Source organism: Pongo pygmaeus, chromosome 13, assembly GCF_028885625.2.
Source record: "Pongo pygmaeus isolate AG05252 chromosome 13, NHGRI_mPonPyg2-v2.0_pri, whole genome shotgun sequence".
Taxonomy (NCBI): domain Eukaryota; kingdom Metazoa; phylum Chordata; class Mammalia; order Primates; family Hominidae; genus Pongo; species Pongo pygmaeus.
In genome coordinates this window covers 104028572-104049609 of record NC_072386.2, presented here as the reverse complement: position 1 = coordinate 104049609, position 21038 = coordinate 104028572, and the positions used below count along the sequence as shown (strand labels likewise).

Here is a 21038-nt window from a genome sequence, read left to right as displayed (position 1 = left end):
GGGCTGGGTCTCTGGCTCTCAGAGCTTGAAGCTGTAATACTAGAGGACCCAGAAGGCTTCCAAGGCAGGGGGCAGAGCTGGCTGGCTTAGACAGGCAAACATTTTTGGGAGACCTAAGCTTTGGTCTCTCTCTCTTGGCCAAGCTGAGAGAGAGAGCACTAAGCCAGCTCCCTCCAGGGAAGCTGAATTCCCATCTGCCTAAATCTGTCTAAATTGGGGACACTCATTACCTTCCTGGCTTCCCTCACAAGTAAACCATCTCTTTTAATCCAGGGCGTGATCCAACTTGTCGGTCCCAACACTGATGCCCACTGTGCCCTCAATACCAGGCTCTGGGGTCAAGGCCATAAGCCGCCCTGAAGGCTTCCTCACATAACTCACTCAGACGGTGCCTCCTGACTATGGGGTGGTCAGCCAATCACAGACCTTTCAGATGCACTGGCCCTGGCCCAGAAGCACTGGGCACAGACATGGGCATTTAAACATGGGCATCCTGAAATCCAACCAGACACCCAGCTCCTCTTGGCCTCTTTAAAATCCCCCTCTTACCTTACCTCCTTGCTCCTGAATTAACTATCTGTGTAAAAACCAAAACCTCTTCAGCCATAAATTAAGTTGGTTCATTTGCTTTGATAAAAATTCTGTCATTTAATTCAGTTCTCCTAATGACCCTACGACATAGGTAGGAAGGAAAGCAGCTGCTACCATTTTTCAGATGAGAAAACTAAGGCTCAGAGAGGTTATGTCACTGGCCCCAGGAAGTCTCAGGAGAGGAGAGAGTCACTGTTTGTCTTCTGCCTCCTCCAGAGCCTGTGATCTTACCATATTTCTATAACTGTATATGCACATTACAAAGAATATGAGCTATTCCTCTTAGCTTTCTTTTTAAAAGACCAATAAATCATTTGTGATTTCTCTAATGGAGAGTAAATGAATATGAAGAGCCCTTCCCCTTGTTTTGAAACTGACAATAACAATAGCTACCATTTATTGAGCGCTCACTGTGTGCCAGGCTCTGTGCTAAGTGCTTTGGATGCAAGTCTTATTGAATCTCATTTAATCATTACCACAACCCTGCAGGGTAGAACCAGCCCCATTTCAGAGAAGAGTTTGTAACTGGCCCCAGATCACTCAGAAAATGGCAGAGCCAAGATTCAAATCTAGATTTTCCTAACTCCAAGACTCTTAAATTAATGGAGCCAACATCAGATTCTAGCTTAGAGAACAGTCCCCGACCAATGTGCCCATGGACCCAACTGACTTCAGAGCCCTCTGTGTTCTGAAGCCAATTGTGGGCTGCATCTGTCCAGTGTATTTGCAGGAACTGAGAAACACACCTGTCCGGGCAATAGAGACCCAGAGCCCAGGACTACTTTCAGATAACACCACCCAGGATCCTGCAGCTAGAGAACAATCAGAGCTGCCGTCACCCAGGCAATTGGGCCTTTCTCAATGCAGAGTCAAAAAACGTCTCCAAATCCTGACTCTCTTTTTCTTCTCTGGATGCCACCTGCATGTCAGGCAATGAAGAGAAATCACTTTTCAGAAGTTCCAACTAAGATGTGAATTTCAGGCTCTTGATAGGATCCAAAACCACCCATGTTAAGAGTGGCCCAGGCTACAGAGCAAGAAGGCGTCTTGTCTTCCCTGAATTACAGACATACTTCTTCTAAACAGTAACCCATTAAGAGAAGAGAGAGGCTTCTAGCTGCCTGTAAGCTCAATCCCACAGCCCCTGGAGATCAGATCACCTGGCACTTTATTGAAACAAAAAGCCCCAAATCAATATCCCTTCACAATCTCTGGAAGCTAGGAGGTCACAGATCCCAGGAAACTAATGGAGCAGAAGTCCTTTTCTCTGGGAAAAACTAACCCAACCTGGCAAGAAGCTCTATTGGCATTAAAGAACCTGGAGCCCCTTTCAGGAACTGCCCCAGAGAATCAGAACCCAGTGTGGTGAGGCTGGAGGAATAGCCTAGCCTGGTCATGGCTTCTCCTCTCTGCTTGCTTGGCTCTGTGGAACTAAACACCCTCCAGCCCCGAAGTGATTCCACCAACCACTTCCTGTGCCCCGGGGGAATGTGCCTGACACAGGGGAGGACATCCAATGCCCTCTTGGCCCTCAGGTCTGCATTTCAGGCAGCCCAGTTCCCCAGCTGAGCCCCAGCAATGTCCACTGCCTCTTTGGAACTCTCTGCCCTCCGCTAAAGCTAACTTCTCATCAACTGTCTTCTCCTCCAGGGGGCTGTTCAAAAACTCTCTCTGGGCCTTGCACTTCTTAGCCAGGAACTGAAGGAATGATTTTCAATCACAAACTGTGTACTATTCCTTCTCAAAGGGGTGTGTTCCTCTTGGCCAGCCAATACAGACCATGTCCCATCTCCCACAAAACAGGTTCCCTGGACTGTTGCGTGAGACAAACTTAAGCGAAGGCAGAGGCAGGAATGTGTCTAATGCATCCTTGCTCGGAACAGACACCGCCCTGCGGTGAATAGAAAATTCACCGAAAATTGAAAAGTATTTGTATAGCTCAGTGGCTCTCAACTTTTTCATCTTCAAGGATCTCTTGGGTTAAACCCCAGCCTTAATGATATTTTATCTACCAAACCAAATCAAGTAATATGTTACTTGCCAGATGTTGCTCAGCAAAGGCACAGCACTGCCTATCTAAGCTTTTGATCAGACTGAGATAATCAGGAATCTCAACCACACTGAGTGGGTATCATTCCAGCCTGAAACCCAGACACTGGATGTGTGTTTTAGCCTGTATTATCTGGCCCAGGTAAAGGTACAAATACCTTCAGGCCTTTTGAAACACTGACAAGACCCTGTACGAGGGGTCGTGGGTGGTACTTCCTAGAAAACGTGGAAGCAAGAGGCAGGTACAGGAATCAGGGTGATCTCTAGAGGAAGGGCTATTAACCAGTAAACAGGGTGATGCACAGCTGCCTGGCCACACTCCCACTGAGATTCCTGCAGTTCGGGAGGTCCTGCACAGAAAATCTCAAGGGTCTGTTCTAAGCACTTTCCTGTCCACTGCTCTTTAACACAGAGGTGAGAGAGGCAGGGGCAGGAACGGCTAGTCCCATTCTACCTAGCAAAAAACTGCTACTCTGGCCATGCCCAGGACTTCAGCATGAGTGGGTATGGAGGCTGGCATCAGAACACTGGTCTAGATCCCAGCCCACTGTCTCCCCTCAAGCACCAGGTCGAAGATATCTCTCCTCAAATCCAGAGGAAAGGACTCACCTCTGCTAGATAGAGCACGCAGAATTTCAGGTCTTCTGAAGAACCTTTGAGGGAACAAAAAGTAAGATTTGCATTAGAACTGGATAAAGAGCCTCAGCAGTTTGCTCCAGCACAGTCAGCTGTCTTGCCCAGAAGGCTGTGTGTGGCACCTCCTGGGAAAAGAGAGAGGCAGGCATGGGAGGCAGGGAAGTCTCTGGAGGAAAATTGGCTAAGTAACTAACCAGGGTAATGTACAGCTCTAAGGCATTTGCCTGAGGGTCAGCCTGGCCCAGGGAATGCTGAAACCTCATCCCCAGGAGAGGTAGCCAGGAGCACCCTCTCGGCATCAGGTACAGGGAGGGAGCCCTCATCCATCCCAGGAGGCCTCCTCCCTTCCATGATTTCTGCAGTGAGAGACCTGGAGGCAGCACACATCTGGATTTTCCTTTAAATGCTCCAACTGCCTTTGCCATTTTGAAATTCAACAGGGAGCCTTGTTTTCCACCGAGGAATGGTGGGCTGTGCAGGTGGATACCCTGTCACAGACTGGGTGGAGCCCAGAGACAGCTTCCAGGCCCAGGCTTCACCTCTCTGTGTGTTTTCCTAGAGCCTCCTAACCCCTGGACCAGGATCCCAATTGCAACCATTCACAAACTCCCCTCCACCTGGGAGGCATCTGGGAGGGCTGTCAGCAACTCCCTCCTCCGGCAGAGGAGCTAAGGTCCAATATCAACGCTGAGGGAAGGTGATTGCTCAGAGCACTTCAGAAGCAGGAGGACCAGGAGATGACATTGAGCTTCTGGGAAAAGCTTCCTGAAGGAGGGCCCTGTTGAGTTTGGACTCAAGGTGGGAAGAAAGGACATTCCAAGAGAAGCACAAATTATGTTCAAGGAAGAGCAAGTGCAGAGAAGCAGCCCGGTCCCTCCCTCCAGGACACCTGCCCTGCCCACTGCAGCCACTCCTCAAGGCCTGGCAGCACTCCCACTTAGGGCACTTGTCTTGGCACGGGCCCGGGATGGTTACTCCCTGTGACCATGCAATGGGCCTAGCTAGGCAAACTGTCATTGTTGAGGGAAGCAACCACGCAGCACGTAAAATAGTAAATGCTTAAAGGGCCATAGGACCTTAGCGCACCACAGTACTCCACGCCAACCACTGTTCCCTATGCTTCCCATGGATATGCTTGACCCTCACAACAACCCCTGGAAGGCAGGGCTCTTTTCACCCAAGACTCTTGAGAAAACTGAGGCATAGATGAATTGAGTAACTTGCCCAGGAGTAAGGAAGAGAATCAAGATTTAGACCCAGGTAGCCTGGATCCAGAGCCCACACTCCTACCACTACACACCCCCACCTCTCAAATGCCCACCACATAGCCCTATCCAGCTCCTCTGTCCTCTCAAGGCACCAGGCCAGTGCTGGGCTCAAGGTAGAACCCTTAACACATACTTGAAGTAAAGAAATTGTCAAAGACACCAAAATTAGTTGCAAAGAGAAGACAGCAAGATAAAAATAGAGACTGTGGGTCAAGTCAATTCCTAAGAAAAGCAGTGAATGAGGGCCCTGGTGTGGGTGAAGGCCAGGCCCCCTTGAAGCAAGGTATATGGGCAGTTCTGAGACAAAGTTATCCCTAGGGCCAGGGGCTGCCAGCCACAGCCAGATTTAAAAATCTCCCATAAGTAAATGAGGGTTCACTTCGGACTTAGGCAGAATAAATCTTTCTACTTCTTCCCACCTAGTGATAGACTGGGGAGGGAGGGAGTCCCGCCTAAGGAGTCCATCATGTTTAAGAAAACTGTAATTTCAAAGCTTCTGCTGGTTCCTTGTGTTGCTGAGGGTGGAGACAAGAGGAGGTGGTTTCTTTTGTTTAAGAGAACACACTGGGACATTTCTTTGGCTTTCCAGAAGCAGATCCTAGTGCCAAGTGAGAGTCAAAAAGATCTATGTAAGAAAACAACAGAAACTTGGGGGTTAGAAGCTGGCAGCGAGAAAAGAGAAGGTTCTAGAAGGGAGAGGAAAGTCCAGGAGATGAGAGCTGCAAGGAAACAGGAGGCTGAGGTTGGGGGAACACTCCCTGAGACATATTTCCTATGGCAGGGAATGGTGGATGGATTGGCTTGACAACTTTTCTGTGCTGTGACACCCTTGCCTCTTTCCCCAACCTCCCTGCATTACTGCAAACTTTCCCTGAAATCTGTTCCACGTCACAGCCTTGTGCTGGCAGTACTTTGAGAGGAGGACAGAATGGGGGCAGCACTCAGCATGGTTCAGAGCCTCATAAAAGAACAACAAACTGAGGAAGTCAAGGGTGCCGGAGAGGAGCTGCAGCTGTAGAAAACAAGCTGCAAGGGGCTGACCCAGGAGAGAAATTCTGCCCCTTCTAGAACATTAGAACTGGGGGCTAGGAGGGAGGAGAAGGGCAGCACACATCTGGGTTTTCCTTTAAACATTCCAACTGCCTTGGCCATTTTGAAATTCAACAAGGAGCCATTGGGTTCCAGAGTGGACCTCGCTTCCCGCAAGGAATACATGGACCATGCAGGAGGGATCCCCAATCACGGGCTGGGTTGGCCCCAGAGATAGCTTCCTGGCCCAGGTCTGACCCCTCCGTCACTTTCCCAGAGCCCTCTCTCACCTGATCTGAGATCCAAAACTCAACCATTAAGCAAACCCCCTTCGCTGTCTGAGGCAAGCAGAAGGGGTATTGTCCCCATTCTCCAGATATAGAGACTGAGGCCCAGGGAGGGAGAACAACATGAATAGGGCATACATTGAGTAAGTGGCAAAGCCGAGCTTTGAACTGAGGACTGCCTGCCTCCAGAGCCTACGTCCTGACCACCAAGTCACACTTCTACCCCTCCACAGTTACTCATCTGCATTCCACCAGGCTATGAGCCCCAGAGGTGGCAACGTGTCCCTTCCACTGCTATCACCCCAGCACTGCTATCACTGATGTGGGCTCTGAGGACGTGCTCAGAAAATGAGGACTAACCAAGAGTTAACTCCAAACATTCCAGCAGCTGAGACCAAGGCAACTGACTTTCTGCAACTGCCTACCTGGCTCCAAGGTGAATGGAGAACCTAATAATCAGCAGAAGATTTCCAGGCCACTTCTGAGACACCAGAGCAGGCCAGAAAGACACACTATGGGCATGATGCTGGCCGCCTGGGAGGCAGCAACACAAAGAATAGCAAAGCTAGCGGGCAGCAGAGGCAGGAAGAGACCACAATGGGCCCCGGCTGACCGGAGATGTCCCAATTGTTAGCGCCAGCTCTCCGCCTGTTCCCATTACACTGCCATTCGGCCCTGCTGAAGCCTAGGGGAGGCTGGGCAGGACGGGGCCAGACAAGATTTAAGTGACTACCACCCAGGAGCCCTGGGGGAGAGGTGCACCCCCAGCTCCCGAACTGAGGCAACACTTCTGCTCTCCTTTTAGTCATTCATTCACACAACAAACATTGATTAGACACCCACAGTGTTCCATGCCCCAGGCTAGGCCCTGGGAGTATGCTTGGCCAATGGAACTAAGGACTCTTCAGACAAGTTACACAGGGATACCTTGGTCCCTAGCATGGGGCTGATTCTTCCCCGCCAGGGAGCAGCCCCTGCCAGCCCCAACCAGCCAGAAAGGTTGGGTGCATTCCTTGTTTGCTATCTTCTTTGCGCCAAATTGAATTCTGCATACATGGTGGTTTGAAAGAGACAAATAAGAAACCTAGGAGTCATGAGCAATATTAATCAGAGACCATTCTGCCAAGAGAGGCTCCAGCTGAGGTCCCAAATGCATCCCTTAAAAGCCTCAGGCCCTTGCTGCTGCAGCAGGTCTCTTGGGGCACAGGGGAAGCAGGCAGGAAATTGGACGCCAGGACTCAGAACATTGGGTCCTGCAGCTCCAATTTAGACTGCTGGAGAAGGGGTCACTAAACTTCCATGAGCCTCTGGGCCCACAAGCCTGTCTCAGGGGAGTGGGGGCAGCTGGGGGAAGGCAAGGGCTCCATCGGTGCCTGGAAAGAAATCTAAGCGTTGGATTGTGCACCTAGAAATGGAGAAATGGAGCCATTTCCATCCCTCTCAGCAGCTCTCAGGCTCCCTGGAGTTTGGCCCCAAACCATCTGTCCAAAAAAATCCAGGGCAGGCAGACACATGCACGCACACACACACAGGCCCCTCTCCCACACCAATCCAAGGGGCTCTTCCGGCCATGGTGGTCTCTCCTGAGAAGTGCTGCCTTGGCCATCCTCAGCCCTTGTGCAGCTCGCCGTCCATCTGCAGGGAGAGGAAGCCACAGTGCCAGGCTTACACAAGGCTGCGGCTCAGAAGTAGCTCAGCACCTGGAGAGTCTCTGTGACACCCCAAGGCCTCACACCACCCACCTTGACCATCACAACCCAGTGGAGGATGGAGCACACCCCACCCCTAGCTTCATGGCTGGGGCCTGGGGCCTCCAGAAGGGGAGATCCCAACCAATTCCCCATCCAGGCCCCCAGAGGGGTAGAGGCAGGATAGTATACGCATGGTCCAGCAGCTGCTCACAGCAAGCTCTGGGGTTCTGTGTGGGGGCATCAGAGCTGGGAGGGACACAAAGCGTTGGCCCCACCCTTAGTTCCCAGTCAGAGAAACTGAAGCCTGGCAAAGGGAAAGGGCCAGCTGAAGCCACACAGCACAGCACAGCAGTACCACGCCCAGACCCCAGACTCCCAGCCACTGCCCTCAGCTCGTCTACTGCCTTCTCCCCGCAACCTCCACCTCTACCCAAATTGTAGCCAGTGTGAGCCTTGCTTCTCTTCCCTCCCTCTTTCTCGCAGGAAGCTGAGCAAACCAGGGTCCTGGGTTATGGCCTCAGCCTTCTAATGTGCACAACAGAGCGAGGGTTCCATTCTTGTACCAACCAGGGCATATTACTAAGCCCTGGCCCATCCAGTGCTCCTCCCTCAAATATGACGGGGTTCTAGACTGGCTGGGCTGGGGGCAGGGAGGGGGAAGCAGAGAGGAAGGGACTCGGTGTGAGTGCATGTGTGAATGTGCACACTACAGGCGGGAGAATGGGCATATGGGAAGCTGGGTGTGAGGGAGCCAGGGAGGGGCTGGGGGTATGGAGAGGACAGCAGGGAAGCCCAGGAACAGAGGCCACTGGAGCTCCAACCTACTGCCCTCCAGCAGGCATGGGGAACTCTGGAATGCCAGTGCTGGAACTGGAGTTGCTCAGGCAGCTCCTTCCCACCGCCCCGTGGTCAGGCTGAGCCCGCCTGGAGGAAGGAGCTGACCCAGTGAGGTGACTTGCTTTTCCTTTCCTTGGGCAGGAGAAAGGCCAGAGCCCGAGATGGAGAAGTTGTCAGTGGCTTCCTGTGGGGAAGTGAGAGTGGAGGTTCTCATACTGAATGGGTTTCCGAGGAGGAGGAACACTCAGGCACTGAGCAGGCAGGACAGTTTGCAAACAGCCAGGAAGCTTTCCGGGAGCAAACCCCGCCAAAGCAGAATTCTATCACTGGGTAATATTTTCCTCTCTGCCCCTGTCACCCATCCTCAAATGGGTCTGTTGTTTTCATGACCTGGGAGAGGAAACCGAGCTCCTCTCAGCAGAGACCTCAGGCGCCAAACCAAACCACTGACAGATACTCCCAGCTGGCTTCCCCTCCCACGAGTGGAGGGCATGGTGGAAAGTTTGGGTTAGAAATTCCCTCCATGCTCCCACATGTGCCTGAGCCCCGGCGGCTTGGGCTCCGCAGGGCCATGCAGCTGGGTAGAGCCGAGTTGCGGTCTCTGTCCACAGATCTGTGGGGTGAGTGGGTGGCAACAAGTATTTATTGGGCACCTGTTATGGGCCAGGCACTTTGCATTTATGACCTAGCTTAATCTTCACAGCAACCTTCTGAGTTACTATTTTTATCCCTATTTACACAGGAGGAAACAGTCTCAGAGAGGCTGAGTACAGTGCCCACAGTCATCCCAGTATGGAGGGACAGGGCCAAGATTTGAACACAGGTCTGTCTGAATCCAAAGCTCTTCCTACCCGACTCCATAGCCTCTCTGGAAAGTCTCTAGAATAGAAACTTCCCTGAAAACCTCAGGTATATCCGAAGGCTTACCAGCCTAGAAAGAATGCCAGTGTCTGAGACCTACCGGCCCATGGACAGAGCCCAGCAGCACACACTCCAGTGCCCTATGGACGACTGGCAGCCAGAGCCCAGAGGGCTGCCCAGAGCAGCAGGACTGGGGCAAGTTGAGAGGGGCTCTGGGCACCTACGGCATCTGCTTACCTTCCTGCAGCTTCACACTCTGGAGGTAGAGAGGGTTCCTCAGGACGTCGCAGCGGCCAGGCTCATCCTCCTTGGTGAAGAGCAGCAGGTCCGAATAGGCAAACAGTGTCACCTGGGTTGACAGAGAGCAAGCAGAACTGGCTACTTTGCTGTCCTCTGGAGGCTGAGAGCCACAACCTCCCCGAGAAGGTTGGGAGCCACAGCCTCCCCAGGTAACGCATCCTCATCATCTCACACAGAACCAGGAGCAGTGCTCAGTACAGCCTCAGCCAAGGGCAGTCCTGACCTGCAGTCAAGATGGCCCCATCACCCTCCAGCTTCCTATACTTGCACTCCTCAAAGTAGGAAAAAAGCAAACAGAAGGGGAAAAGTGGCCCTCACCCTCCATGGCAGCTGGTCTCTGCAAGCCTCTCCACAGCCTGATTCCCCAGGCCTACCTCTCTGACCAAATGCTCCTGGAGCCTCCAGCCCAGCACCTGGGGCTTGGAGCAACCCTTAAGCTGTAAGATTTTCCATATTTGCTTTTATTCTTCTCTAAGTGTCTGGCTGAAAGAGCACTGGACTTGAGAGTCAGAAGTCAGGAGGCTCCTATCCCAGCTCTGCCACTAACTAGCCACAAAAAAATTGGCTTAAACCCCTTATCCCCTTCAGTTTTCTCAACAGTCCAAACAGGGAGAAGAGTCCCTGCCTGGTGTTCTTACAGGCTCCTTCCACGAGCTCTTTGCAGACTGAGTAAAGTGCCACACAATGTGAGCTAATATTACCAAATTCCTTGTGGATAAGTTTAATTGCATTAATGAGAAATCAGTTTAAGAAACAGCCAGTTACTCACACTCTAGTACAGACATGGACATCACTTTTATCTCTTTTATGCATTAGCTGCTCCAAAAATAAAGGCAGAGGCTATTCTTGGACATTATAGGTAAACCAACAGGCATGCTCAGCATATTTTTATGCTAAGAAAAATCCACTTGATCCTTTAATGCCACTAAAGATTACACTGTTCTTTGTTTTGCAAATCCTGCAGTGGCCTTTAGTCAAAAGCAATAAAATCCGATTTTAGATTCTCCAAAGAAAACAAAGTGTTATTAAGTATGTGAACTTCCATTTGAGGTATCAAACACTTGACACCTTGTCTCTTCTGAACAAGAACCAGCCAGAAGGGCTTGGCATGCACTGAAGGGTACCGTGAGTGTGTGTTGGACTGTTGGTGACATTTAAAAAGCCAACAGGTTGACATTCAGCTATCAACCTGTTAAAGATGACCCCACAGCCCCACTTCTGAGACTCTATCCTACAGAAATACTTACAAGGAGGTAAAAATATGAACATACGAGGATGTTCTCAGCAGCATTTTTGTAATTTAAGAAAAGAAAATAACAAACATTCATCAAGAGAAGATGAATAAAATGAATGCTACATTCATATGGCAGAATTTTATGCAACTATTAAAAAATAAAGTAGAGCTATGTGGGCAGAAATAGAAATCTGTCTATCATAAATCAAAATAGTACAATGTGCAAAAATACCTAGCATAGAATCCAATTTTGTAAAACAAAATGACACATTTCTCTATTGTTATACATTTTTAAAATAGTTAAGATGCCACACTCCTCACTCCAGGGAGTGGGATTTTAATTGATACATTTTGATTTAATGTGTATTATATTTGCAATCACTGTTACTTTTGCAATTTAAAAATATAGAATATATATCAAAAGATGGCTTGGCTTCTTGAGTGTAGCACAAAGACAGAGGCTTGAGGAAATCTGGGCTGCAGAGACAACAGGGAGACGTCCTTGAAGGAGCTCTCAGGGGCTTTGGCTTCTCCAGTGGGGCCCAAACACGAGGACTCCAGAACCCTGGGCTATAAGGCATCTTGATGGTGACCCTAACCCTTCCCACCACAGCCCTATCTCAATGCAGCCCAAGAGAAGCCTTCATGTGTTGAACGCTTACTTTCTGCTCAGTGGATCCTCACTTGTAAATAACACCACTGCCTCATTTACAGACAAGGACCCTAGAGCTCAGACAGGTTAAGTGACCTGTCCATGGCCACACAGCCAGGGACCATTACCCAGGTATGGCTACCTAAAGCTCTCACTATACAGAGAGGTAGCAATGTGCCTACAGCTGTTCAGTTCCCGAATGTGAAAGAATCCAGAGACCAAAGAGGAGGAGCAAATGAGGCAAAAATAATAATTAACAATAATAATAATAACAATGTTAAGAGAAGAGGTGAGGAAAATGACCCAAGAGCTCAGAAGGAGTCAAGGAATTGGGTGTCTGAGAAGACTTCAAAGTCCAAGCAATGGAAAGGCTCTAAACTAGCCATAAACACAAAGCAAACCCTCAGGGTCCCACAAAATGTGTCCCTGACTCAAGGGAAATCTGGTAGTCACCTCCAGACCCAGAGGGAGGCTGGCAGGGGAAGGGCTGGAGCCGACAATCTGTCAGGAGCCTAGAAAGTTAAAAAAAAAAAAACAAAAAACAGCCCAGGCCCAGAGAGGGGTGGAAGTAGGGCAAGTAGGAGGAGCCACCAGCAACTGGGGAAGAACCATGAGCAAGGTGAGAAAAGGCCCAGGCCACCACTCTGGCTCAGATTCCCAGGGCTGAGAATACGGTCTAGACAGGAAGTGATTAAGGCATAAATGAAAAATTTCCCAAAGGTTGGGTCAGGGAAAGGCCAGAGCTGGCACACAGCTGGAGGCAGAGCAGAGGGGCAAGCATGCCGGGGAGGGCATGTGGACTCCCCCATCTCACCAGCACCAGCAGGGGCCACGGCAGCCCATGGGAGAGTGATGCCCACCTCCACGGCCCAATCACCCGTCGCCTTCCACAGCAGGCCACGGGGGTCACCTGGTGTGTTTCCCACACTTGCTCCAAGGACACATCTGATTTTCCAAAGGGTCAGAGTTGAGGGATCACTTGGTAAGGGGGTCCTTACCACTTGGAGGGTGGCTTCTCCCAAGTGGCCCTAACCAAGCTTCTTCTTGGGAATCTGACCTAAGAGCAGAGTTTACCAAAAAGACTTTGGTGCTTTAGTTAATGGTAAACTCCATGAGTCAGTGTGTAAAGGGAGGGTGTGTCTGTCTTGTGCTTCATGGTATTCCCAGAACCTTGCACAGGGCCATAGACCTCAGGGCACATTAATCAAGTCTATTACTTCTGGAAGGGGCTGTGATGAGGGTAGTTCATAGTATGGGACTGGATCAGCTCACAGATGTTAGCAGACTTGAGCATGCCCAGAGAAGTGATGGGACAAAGAACCAAGGAGGAACATTCCACAAATAAAGATATCTGTTGAGTGTAAGGGAGAACGCTCTACAATTTAGCCCTCCCCAGTAAAAAAACCACTGCTCTAATGGGCTGCCCTAGAAGATTCAAGCACCAATCAGAAAACCATTTAACTGGAAAGTTACAAGGAAGCAATTAGAATGGATGACTCCTGAAAGCCTAACCAACGCTGAGATTTCATGAATTTATCCAAATCCCTTTGAATTTTTTTCTTTTTTTTTTTTTTTGGTGTGAGTAACATGACAGGGTGCCCAGACCTACATGTTTGGTTGCTATCATACTTCAAGAAAAAGGAATATATTAATATTTATTTTACTTGTCTTCAAATTGCTTCCTTCCATCTTCAAGGCTAAGGGAGAGGAGTCTCTTGGTTCTAAGGCTCCAGAGATCTATAAGGCAGGGTTTTTTGGATGAATTGCAACTGTCACAAGGCTCTGGCTTCAGCTTGTGTTCCTTAGTTTGTCTTTATGCAGACATGCCAGAAGCAGTGTGGGGTCACGGAAAGCATCACTGAGCCAGAAATGACCCGGCTCCATTCCTTACCAGCCTGGAGACTCTTGGGTCCCAGTGAATCTCACTGGAGCCTCAGTTGCCTTAACTACAGAGTGGGGACAATTGTGCCTCTCATGGGGGTGCTGCAAGAGCTAATTGGGGTCAAGTATGTAAAATGCATACACAATGAGGATACACAATAAGTGCTCAATGTTTGCAGATTCAAGGGTAAGTGGACAAACAGAAGAGTGAATTTAGACTTATGTATACGTTTCAGGGTGGCTGCCATCTCTAACTGGCTTCTTATGAGTCTGGTGAATTTATGGCCACAACCTCAATTTCTGACCCTTGGATGCCGGACTTAGGTCCACCACACTCTCATTCACCAAACATAGCTCTAAGTGACTTCTCATCCCTAAAACTTAAATCCCTCCCAACAGGTGAAGTTTTACTCCCACTGAGACAATTCAGAAGATATGCAAAGATTGTTAAGTTCCCAAAGTTTGCAAAGTTCCCAAGAGGAGGTTCAGAAAAGAGGAGGTCCAGAAATACAGTAGGCAATAGCGAGCGATGGAAGGGAGCATGCAGCCCTCCAGGGCACTCCCTTGAAAAAGATAATGTACAGTTGGAATAGATGAGTTCCAGTCCAGTCTGCTTACTTAAAAAACAAACCAACCTCCTGCTTCAGCCACAGTCACACATAGTGTCCCAGAAGGCTGAGGTTTAAAGGGTCCTTACAGACCAACCTCTGACCCTGCCCTTATTGCCTCAAATACACACATACCTACTGCTCAGATGGAAAGACTGAGGAAGAAGGAAGAAATCACATGTGAGCCAGCAGCAGAGCTGGGTCTCGATACAGACTTCCTGTCTCCAAGTTTCCTGATCTTTCCACTACCCCAAGCTCAGCCAAGCAGCTCTACATTGGGGCCTGATCTGCAAAGAGCCTGCTACCCTCACCCCATAGCCCCAGGTAGCCAGGGCAGAGCCCAGGGCTCCAACTTCTGTACCCAAGTAGTTTTAAGCTCAGAGACTGAACTGACCAGCTCTGGGGTTGTGTGAATGAATGAAGTTCTCCCAATTAGAGAAAAGCATCCCAGGCCAGCTCCCAGGAAGGGTGACACAGGTCCCACGTCAGCACCCCGCTGGCAGAGCTAGAACCCAGGCGAAATCATAGACTCGTTTCTCAAAAGAGGATGTGGGATTTGGGTTAAAACAGGCCCAGAAAACTGGGGTAAACTGATGCTGGTCTAAAAATTCACTTTGGCTAATAGCTTTATTCTTCCTGCCACCAAAGTCACTCCCCACAGCTGGGATAAATTGCCATCTCTTCTGCTCCTGAGAGGAAGGTGGGATAAACAATGGGGTGTCTTTAGGGGCTGGGGAAACTTTCTAACCATCAAAGAAAGATTCAACAGCTTTGAAAGGAGATGTACAAGAAAAAGCTGGGTAGCCTTTGCTAGGGAGAGTGGAGGGGTCCTTCTCAGGTCTCCCCTACCCTGAGAGTGTACAATTCTAAGATACTCAGGAAGAGACCAAAGTGAGAGACCTGGAGAATGCCAATGAAGCCCACCCAGAAAGCCCCCTAAAAAACGCAGGTGAAAGTCTTACCTCGGCAGCCTTGTTCCTCCCTTCGTACAGCAGCAGCTCCTCTGACAGCAGGAGGGTCCGGGCAGGGTTACAGAGATCTAGAGGCTGGAAATAAAGCAGGCTGAGTGGGCAGTTCAAAAAGAGGCTGGGTGAGCACCCGGGGGGAGGAAGCGGCAGCTTGTCAAAGCCAGCCACAGAGAACCCTCTGACCCAGAGAAGATTGTCAGCCCGCCACCGACCCGAGAACCCACACACCCCCTCATACATAAGATGGAAACAGAAAGACAGATGCTGCTGTCCTGTGGAACTGTTGCTGCCACCTTCCCCATCAACCCTCACCGTGAGAGCTACACTCAGTGACAGGAAGTCTAACCACAGGCTTAGGCCCTCTGCAGTCCTCAGCCTCAGCTCCCACCCCCCACTGCACTGGGCTCCTGGGCCCTCCCAGCCCCCGCCATCCCCCATCTATCCTGTTCATGCCTCACAGGACCAGGAGGCATCCTGAGAGCCACATGCCAAGAGATTTGGTCACTTGAGTCTCTTCAAAGCCAGGCCAGTCCCTGCTCTGCATTCATAGCACACTTGAACTGACTGTCTCCTTCTCAGCCAATCCCCCAAGGGTCAATTCTCACCCAAACCTCTCACCCTACTCCCTCACCTTGCCCAGCCCAGCCCAGAGGAAGCTCCCTAAGCTCTGGATTACCCAGCAGGACTTGTCCTTATGACTGTATATTTCTAATATGGCTTCTAAGTACATGACATCAAGCAAGGTGCTTGAAGAAAGATCATGAAACAAACAGCAAGCTGGACATGAAATCCCAGCTACTTGGGAGGCTGAGGTGGAAGGATAATTTGAGGCCAGGAGCTTGAGGTTACAGTGAGCTATGATCATACCACTGCACTCCAGCCTGGGGGACAGAGCAAGAGACTGTCTCTTAAATAAAAGTAGTTTCTTATACAAATATTAAAATGAACATGAAAATTAGACACAGGCCAGGTGCAGTGGTTCATGCCTGTAATCCCAGCACTTTGGGAGGCTGAGGCAGGTGGATCACCCAAGGTCAGGAGTTCGAGACCAGCCTGGCCAACATGGTAAAACCCCGTCTCTACTAAAAATACAAAAAATTAGCCAGGCATGGTGGTGGGCACCTGTAATCCCAGCTACTTGGGAGGCTAAGGCAGGAGAATTGCTTGAACCTGGGAGGTGGAAGTTGCAGTGAGCCGAGATCGCACCCTTGCACTCCAGCCTGGGCAACAAGAGTGAAACTCCATCTCAAAAAAAAAAAAGAAAGAAAGAAAATTAGACATTATAGATGCCAAGAACTTTGTGTCACATGCTAAGAAAGAGAAGAGACCCACAGAAAGGCTAAGGCCAGGCCCTGCTGACAGAGCTGTCTAAGGGGAGGCGTGTGAGCTCCCAGAGATGTGTTGCATCCTAACAAAGTGTGCCTACTGGACAGTGACAGGCCCAGACTGGGATGCCAGGGAGACCAGAGAGGCATACGCAGAAATGAAGCCCTTGGGGCCAAGTCACGTCTATGCTGCTGATAAGACGATAAACCATTAGAATCTTCCTGCAAAGCAATTTGTCAATATGTGTAAAGAGCCTTTAAAATGTTTATGACCCATGACCCAGTCATTTCCCTTTCAGCAATCTCTCCCGAGGAAAATAATCAGAGAGGCAATCCATGAGCAAGGATTTTTATCACAGGGTTATTTACAATAGCAAAAGAGTAGACAGAAGTATCTGAATACAGAACTGGTTAAATAAATACAGTATACCCATAGAACAGAAGAGTGAGCAACCACCGTAAAACACAGAACATTTAGTGGTGTGGGAAAGGTTCATGCTACAATTTTCATTTTAAAAACGCAACATGATATAAAATATAGAATAAGATCTGTTTTTTAATGTGCATATGCACACAGAAAAGATGCTGAAATGTTCACACCATCATATCTGGGTGATGGAATAAATAAAGGTTTTTGGGTTTTTGTTTTGTTTCTTTTTTTTTTTGAGACAGAGTGAGACTCTGGAGTGCAGGCTGGAGTGCAGTGGTGTGATCTCGGCTCACTGCAACCTCCACCCCCCAGGTTCAAGCAATTTTCCTGCCTCAGCCTCCCAAATAGCTGGGATTACAGGCGCCTGCCACTGCGCCCAGCTAATTTTTTTGTATTTTTAGTAGAGATGGGGTTTTTATCTTGACCAGGCTGGTCTTGAACTCCTGACCTCAAGTGATCCACCACCTAGGCCTCCGAAAGTGCTGGGATTACAGGCGTGAGCCACCACACCTGGTCCAATAAAGGTTATTTTTAAAGAGAAGGAGAGATAAATGGGGAGGAAAAGGGGGAAGAAGAAGAGGCTGGAGTGCAGTGTTATGATCATAGCTCACTGTAACCTCGAACTCCTGGCCTCAAACGATCCTTCCACCTCAGCCTCCCAAGTAGCTGGGATTTCAGGCCCAGCTTGCTGTTTGTTTCATTCTCTTTCTTTAAGCACTTTGTTTGACTTTGGAGAATAAGAGAGATCTAGTGAATCGCAGGCCACCAGTGAATATGGGCCAAACATGTTTGCAGAGACCAGGGAGACCAGACAAGGCACAGACCCCAAGGGTCTCCCTCAGTTGTTTTCAAATAAAAAACCACTGGGTGAGCCAGGGAGCGGGAGCGTCGGCAAACAGGCCCTATGACATGGCAACAAGCAGCTGGGGTGCACCTGCCCTGTCCCCAGAGAAAGGGGAGGCGAGGTGGGAGAAGGAGAGGACCCTTTCCTTACTGGGCTCCCCCGGCCTCACTTTTTCCCGTGTATCTCCCTGGAAATCTCTGCTCCCTCAGTATAAGCCCCTAGAATCCTGTGCATCTAAAGCTACTTATCTTTCCCAAAATGGGGCCCTCAGTCCTGGGATAACGCATCATCCCTGCGTCCTGGGGCAAGGACCCTCCTCTTTCTCCGTTCCTCCTGAGGGAACCCTTAACACCAGCCATGGGCTCACCTGAACAAAGACAGGGAACACCAGGACTTTGGGGGCCAGGGTGACGTAGGTGCCGTAGCTTGAGTGCGTGGCATGCGGCCTCACAACCGGGCAGTTTTGGTAGTTCCCGTGGCCCTTCATGGTCTGCACTGTCTTCATCAGCCGGGACTTCTTCCCCAGGCCTGTGTAGGACTTCCCTTTACTGGGACTCCCTGATTCTGTGAAACAGAGATGGGGGACTATGAGACATTTCCATCACTCCTGCAAAGGTGTCCCCTCTGTAGAAACAGGGGACACGGACTCATTCCGTCAACAACCACTTTCTGAGCAGCTACTTTGTGCCAGGCCCTGCGCACAATGCTGAAACACAGGGAGGCCTCACATGGGCTCGGGCTTCAAGGAATTCCCTCGCACTCTAGTGAAAGACATTGACACGTGAGCAAGCAAGTCCAGGGCTAGCACAACGCTGGGTGCCACCAGCTATGATGGAGGCAGCACGCTCCACCTGCTGACCCAGGCCCCGGATCAGACTTTCCATTTTGGCCTCAGTCTTTTAAAAATCAAGAAATCACTCATATTTGAAAAATCAGAAGATCTGTCCTCACTGAGCCCACAGTCCCACGTGGAACAATCAGTTGGAGCAGAGTGGTGACCAGCCTGTGTGGCAGGGTACGCACTCTCCTCACCAGACCCCCACACCATTCCCACTACTCTCTGCACAAGCTCAGCCCAGCCCAATCTGTTTCCTCCTTCCCTGCCCCACAGACAAAAATCCACTCTCTGCAGCAGTGGCAGCGGAGACCAAAGGCTTTCCCAGGATGTACTGGAGTCCTCCCTCTAGCCAAGGGAGCTAGAGCAGCCTGGCCCACTCCAGTCAGTCTAGAATAAGGAGTGGCACTTGCTGCCCCAGGTCACAGTAAAGCGCACAAGCTTCGAAGCCAGGTGGCTGTGCTCAAATCCTGCTCCCCTGCTTACCAGCTTGGTGAGCTTGGGCAACTTATTTCACCCTCAGAGTCTTGATTTCCTCAACTGTAATAATAGTGCCAAGCTCACTGGGTTACAGTGAGGATTAAATGAAATACTCTAAGTTCACTTAGAGTCTGTAGAACAGTGCCTGGGACCTAGTAAGTGTATGATAAAAGTTAGCTGCTAACTCAGTGTTGTTTCGTTGTTGTGATTTCTCCACTTGGAAAAGCAAGTTTGGGAGTCAGGTGCCCCATAGGACTCTAGGAATCCCAGGCTTCACTATACCCAGGAGGTACTCCAGCTTGGCTACCAACTCACAAATCATTCTAATCATAAGGAGAGAGAGAAACAGAGAAACAAGACCACCCCCAGGAAGGACAGCAGAGGCTGCAATGGCGGTGGGGGGGTGTCCCTCTTTAAGGGGACACTGATGGACACACACCCCTCACCCTGAACAAGGGGTGGTGCGCAGGTTTTTTGTTGTTGTTTGTTTGTTTGTTTGAGAAGGAGTTTCGCTCTTATTGCTCAGGCTGGAGTGCAATGGCCGATCTCGGCTCACCACAACCTCCACCTCCCAGGTTCAAGTGATTCTCCTGCCTCAGCCTCCCAAGTAGCTGGGATTACAGGCATGCGCCACCAAGCCCGGCTAATTTTGTACTTTTAGTAGAGACAGAGTTTCTCCATGTTGGTCAGGCTGGTCTCGAACTCACGACCTCAGGTGATCTGCCTGCCTCAGCCTCCCAAAGTGCTGGGATTACAGGCATGAGCCACCATGCCCAGCCTGTGCATAGGTTTTTATTACGTCCTGTCTAGTGGGCAGAGGGACAAAACACAAAGTCGCTAAAAAGTCAGGGGTTCCTGGACCAAGCAGGTGGGAGGGAAACTCCAGAGCAGTCAGGCTCCACACACTCCTGGGCCCCTTCTAAGGCATTCCTGCTGCTGTATGGGTAACTACCAGGTCCTCACTGACCTGGGTGCCCAGCCTGGGTCCCGGGCGCAGGCCGTCTTCTGCTGCCAGCAGCCCTGGCAGCGAGGGGGAACCGGTGGCCTGACCCCTGCTATACCTCAGGGAAGCTCCCCACCAACGCGCACCCACAGCCTCGGAGGAAAAACTCACCTCAGAAGGTTTCACACTTGCTTCCTCCTCCCACCCTCAGCCCCTTCTCACCGAGCAAGGTGAGAAAAACAAGTTGACTCCCCCCGTCCCCCTGACAAGTGACCACTGATCATAGACAAATCTGGGGGCAGTGCTCAAACCGGGATAACTCAAACCACTTCCTGCCTCTTCTGTGAGTCACGGAGAGAGGAGCAGAATGAGCATGAGCCCAGGATGGGCACAGAAGGAGCAGACACAATGAAGATGTCACATAGCTCCTTGTCTGATCTGGCCCTACACATCAGTCCCAGAGGGGTGTGTGCTGCCAGGCCCTGGACCCTTTGTTTAAAGCACCATCCTGAGTCTGAAGATCCTCACTGAATTTGAGTTGGATAAGACACCCGAGCTTGATCACTGACTTCCCAAGTCAGAGACAGTCTGTGTAACCCTGAACAGCTTCCTTCCTTCTCTGAATCAAAGTTTTCTCCACTTTGAAGTAGAGATAATACTGATTGCTGCCTCGCTTGCCCCAGGGCCAGTGGGAGGTTCACACAAGAGACCTGATGGAAAAGAGCTTGGTGGATTGTACCACAGTGTGAGTAGTCAGGGGATTATCACAAATCCTAAGCCTCCAAGTAATCCACCTACCAGGGCTAGTAGAAGGATAGGCAGGGCTGCTGGGTCTCAAACCATGCTGTGAATGAAACCCCATGGCCAGCCTGGATCTAGACAGTCTAATTTAACATGGTTAAGCCTACAGCAGAGAAGGCAAAACCATGCAGGACTGACAAGCAGGTGACTGGAGCAAAATAGACCAAAATTAAAGATGGGTACCATTTGTAAATGCCAAAATCTGGGTCCTGGGCCCCCAGTCTCGAACTTCTTAAAAAATTGATTTCTTCCCTTCTCTAGCCCAGGAGCCCAGGGCTGTCACAGAATCCTCACCAAGGGCCTCACCTAAAGTACCCAACACATAATTCTGCCTTCAGAGAGGAAAAGTCGGCTCAGCCCCATTTTGTAGACAAGGAAACTGAGGTCTGGAATGGTAGGGTGACTGGTCATTTGGCCAGTAAATTATACAAGGCAGGATTAACCCAATCTATGCAGCAGTCATGCCCTTGTGCCCAAACTCCACCCAC

The 21038-nt window shown here is 50.2% G+C and overlaps 1 protein-coding gene across 5 annotated transcripts in view; it reads right to left on the bottom strand.

The window, feature by feature from the left end:
- The window catches only part of RGS3 (regulator of G protein signaling 3), a 136747-nt gene that overhangs the window by 65451 nt on the left and 50258 nt on the right, over nucleotides 1–21038 (bottom strand). For all 5 annotated transcript variants that reach the window (XM_054500929.1, XM_054500932.2, XM_054500930.1 and 2 more), the window contains 4 exons: nucleotides 17859–18055; nucleotides 14887–14970; nucleotides 9487–9598; nucleotides 3250–3293 (listed from right to left, as the gene is read on the bottom strand). In XM_054500929.1, the coding sequence (XP_054356904.1) occupies nucleotides 3250–3293; nucleotides 9487–9598; nucleotides 14887–14970; nucleotides 17859–18055 (437 nt within the window). The remainder of the gene's footprint in view (nucleotides 1–3249; nucleotides 3294–9486; nucleotides 9599–14886; nucleotides 14971–17858; nucleotides 18056–21038) is intronic.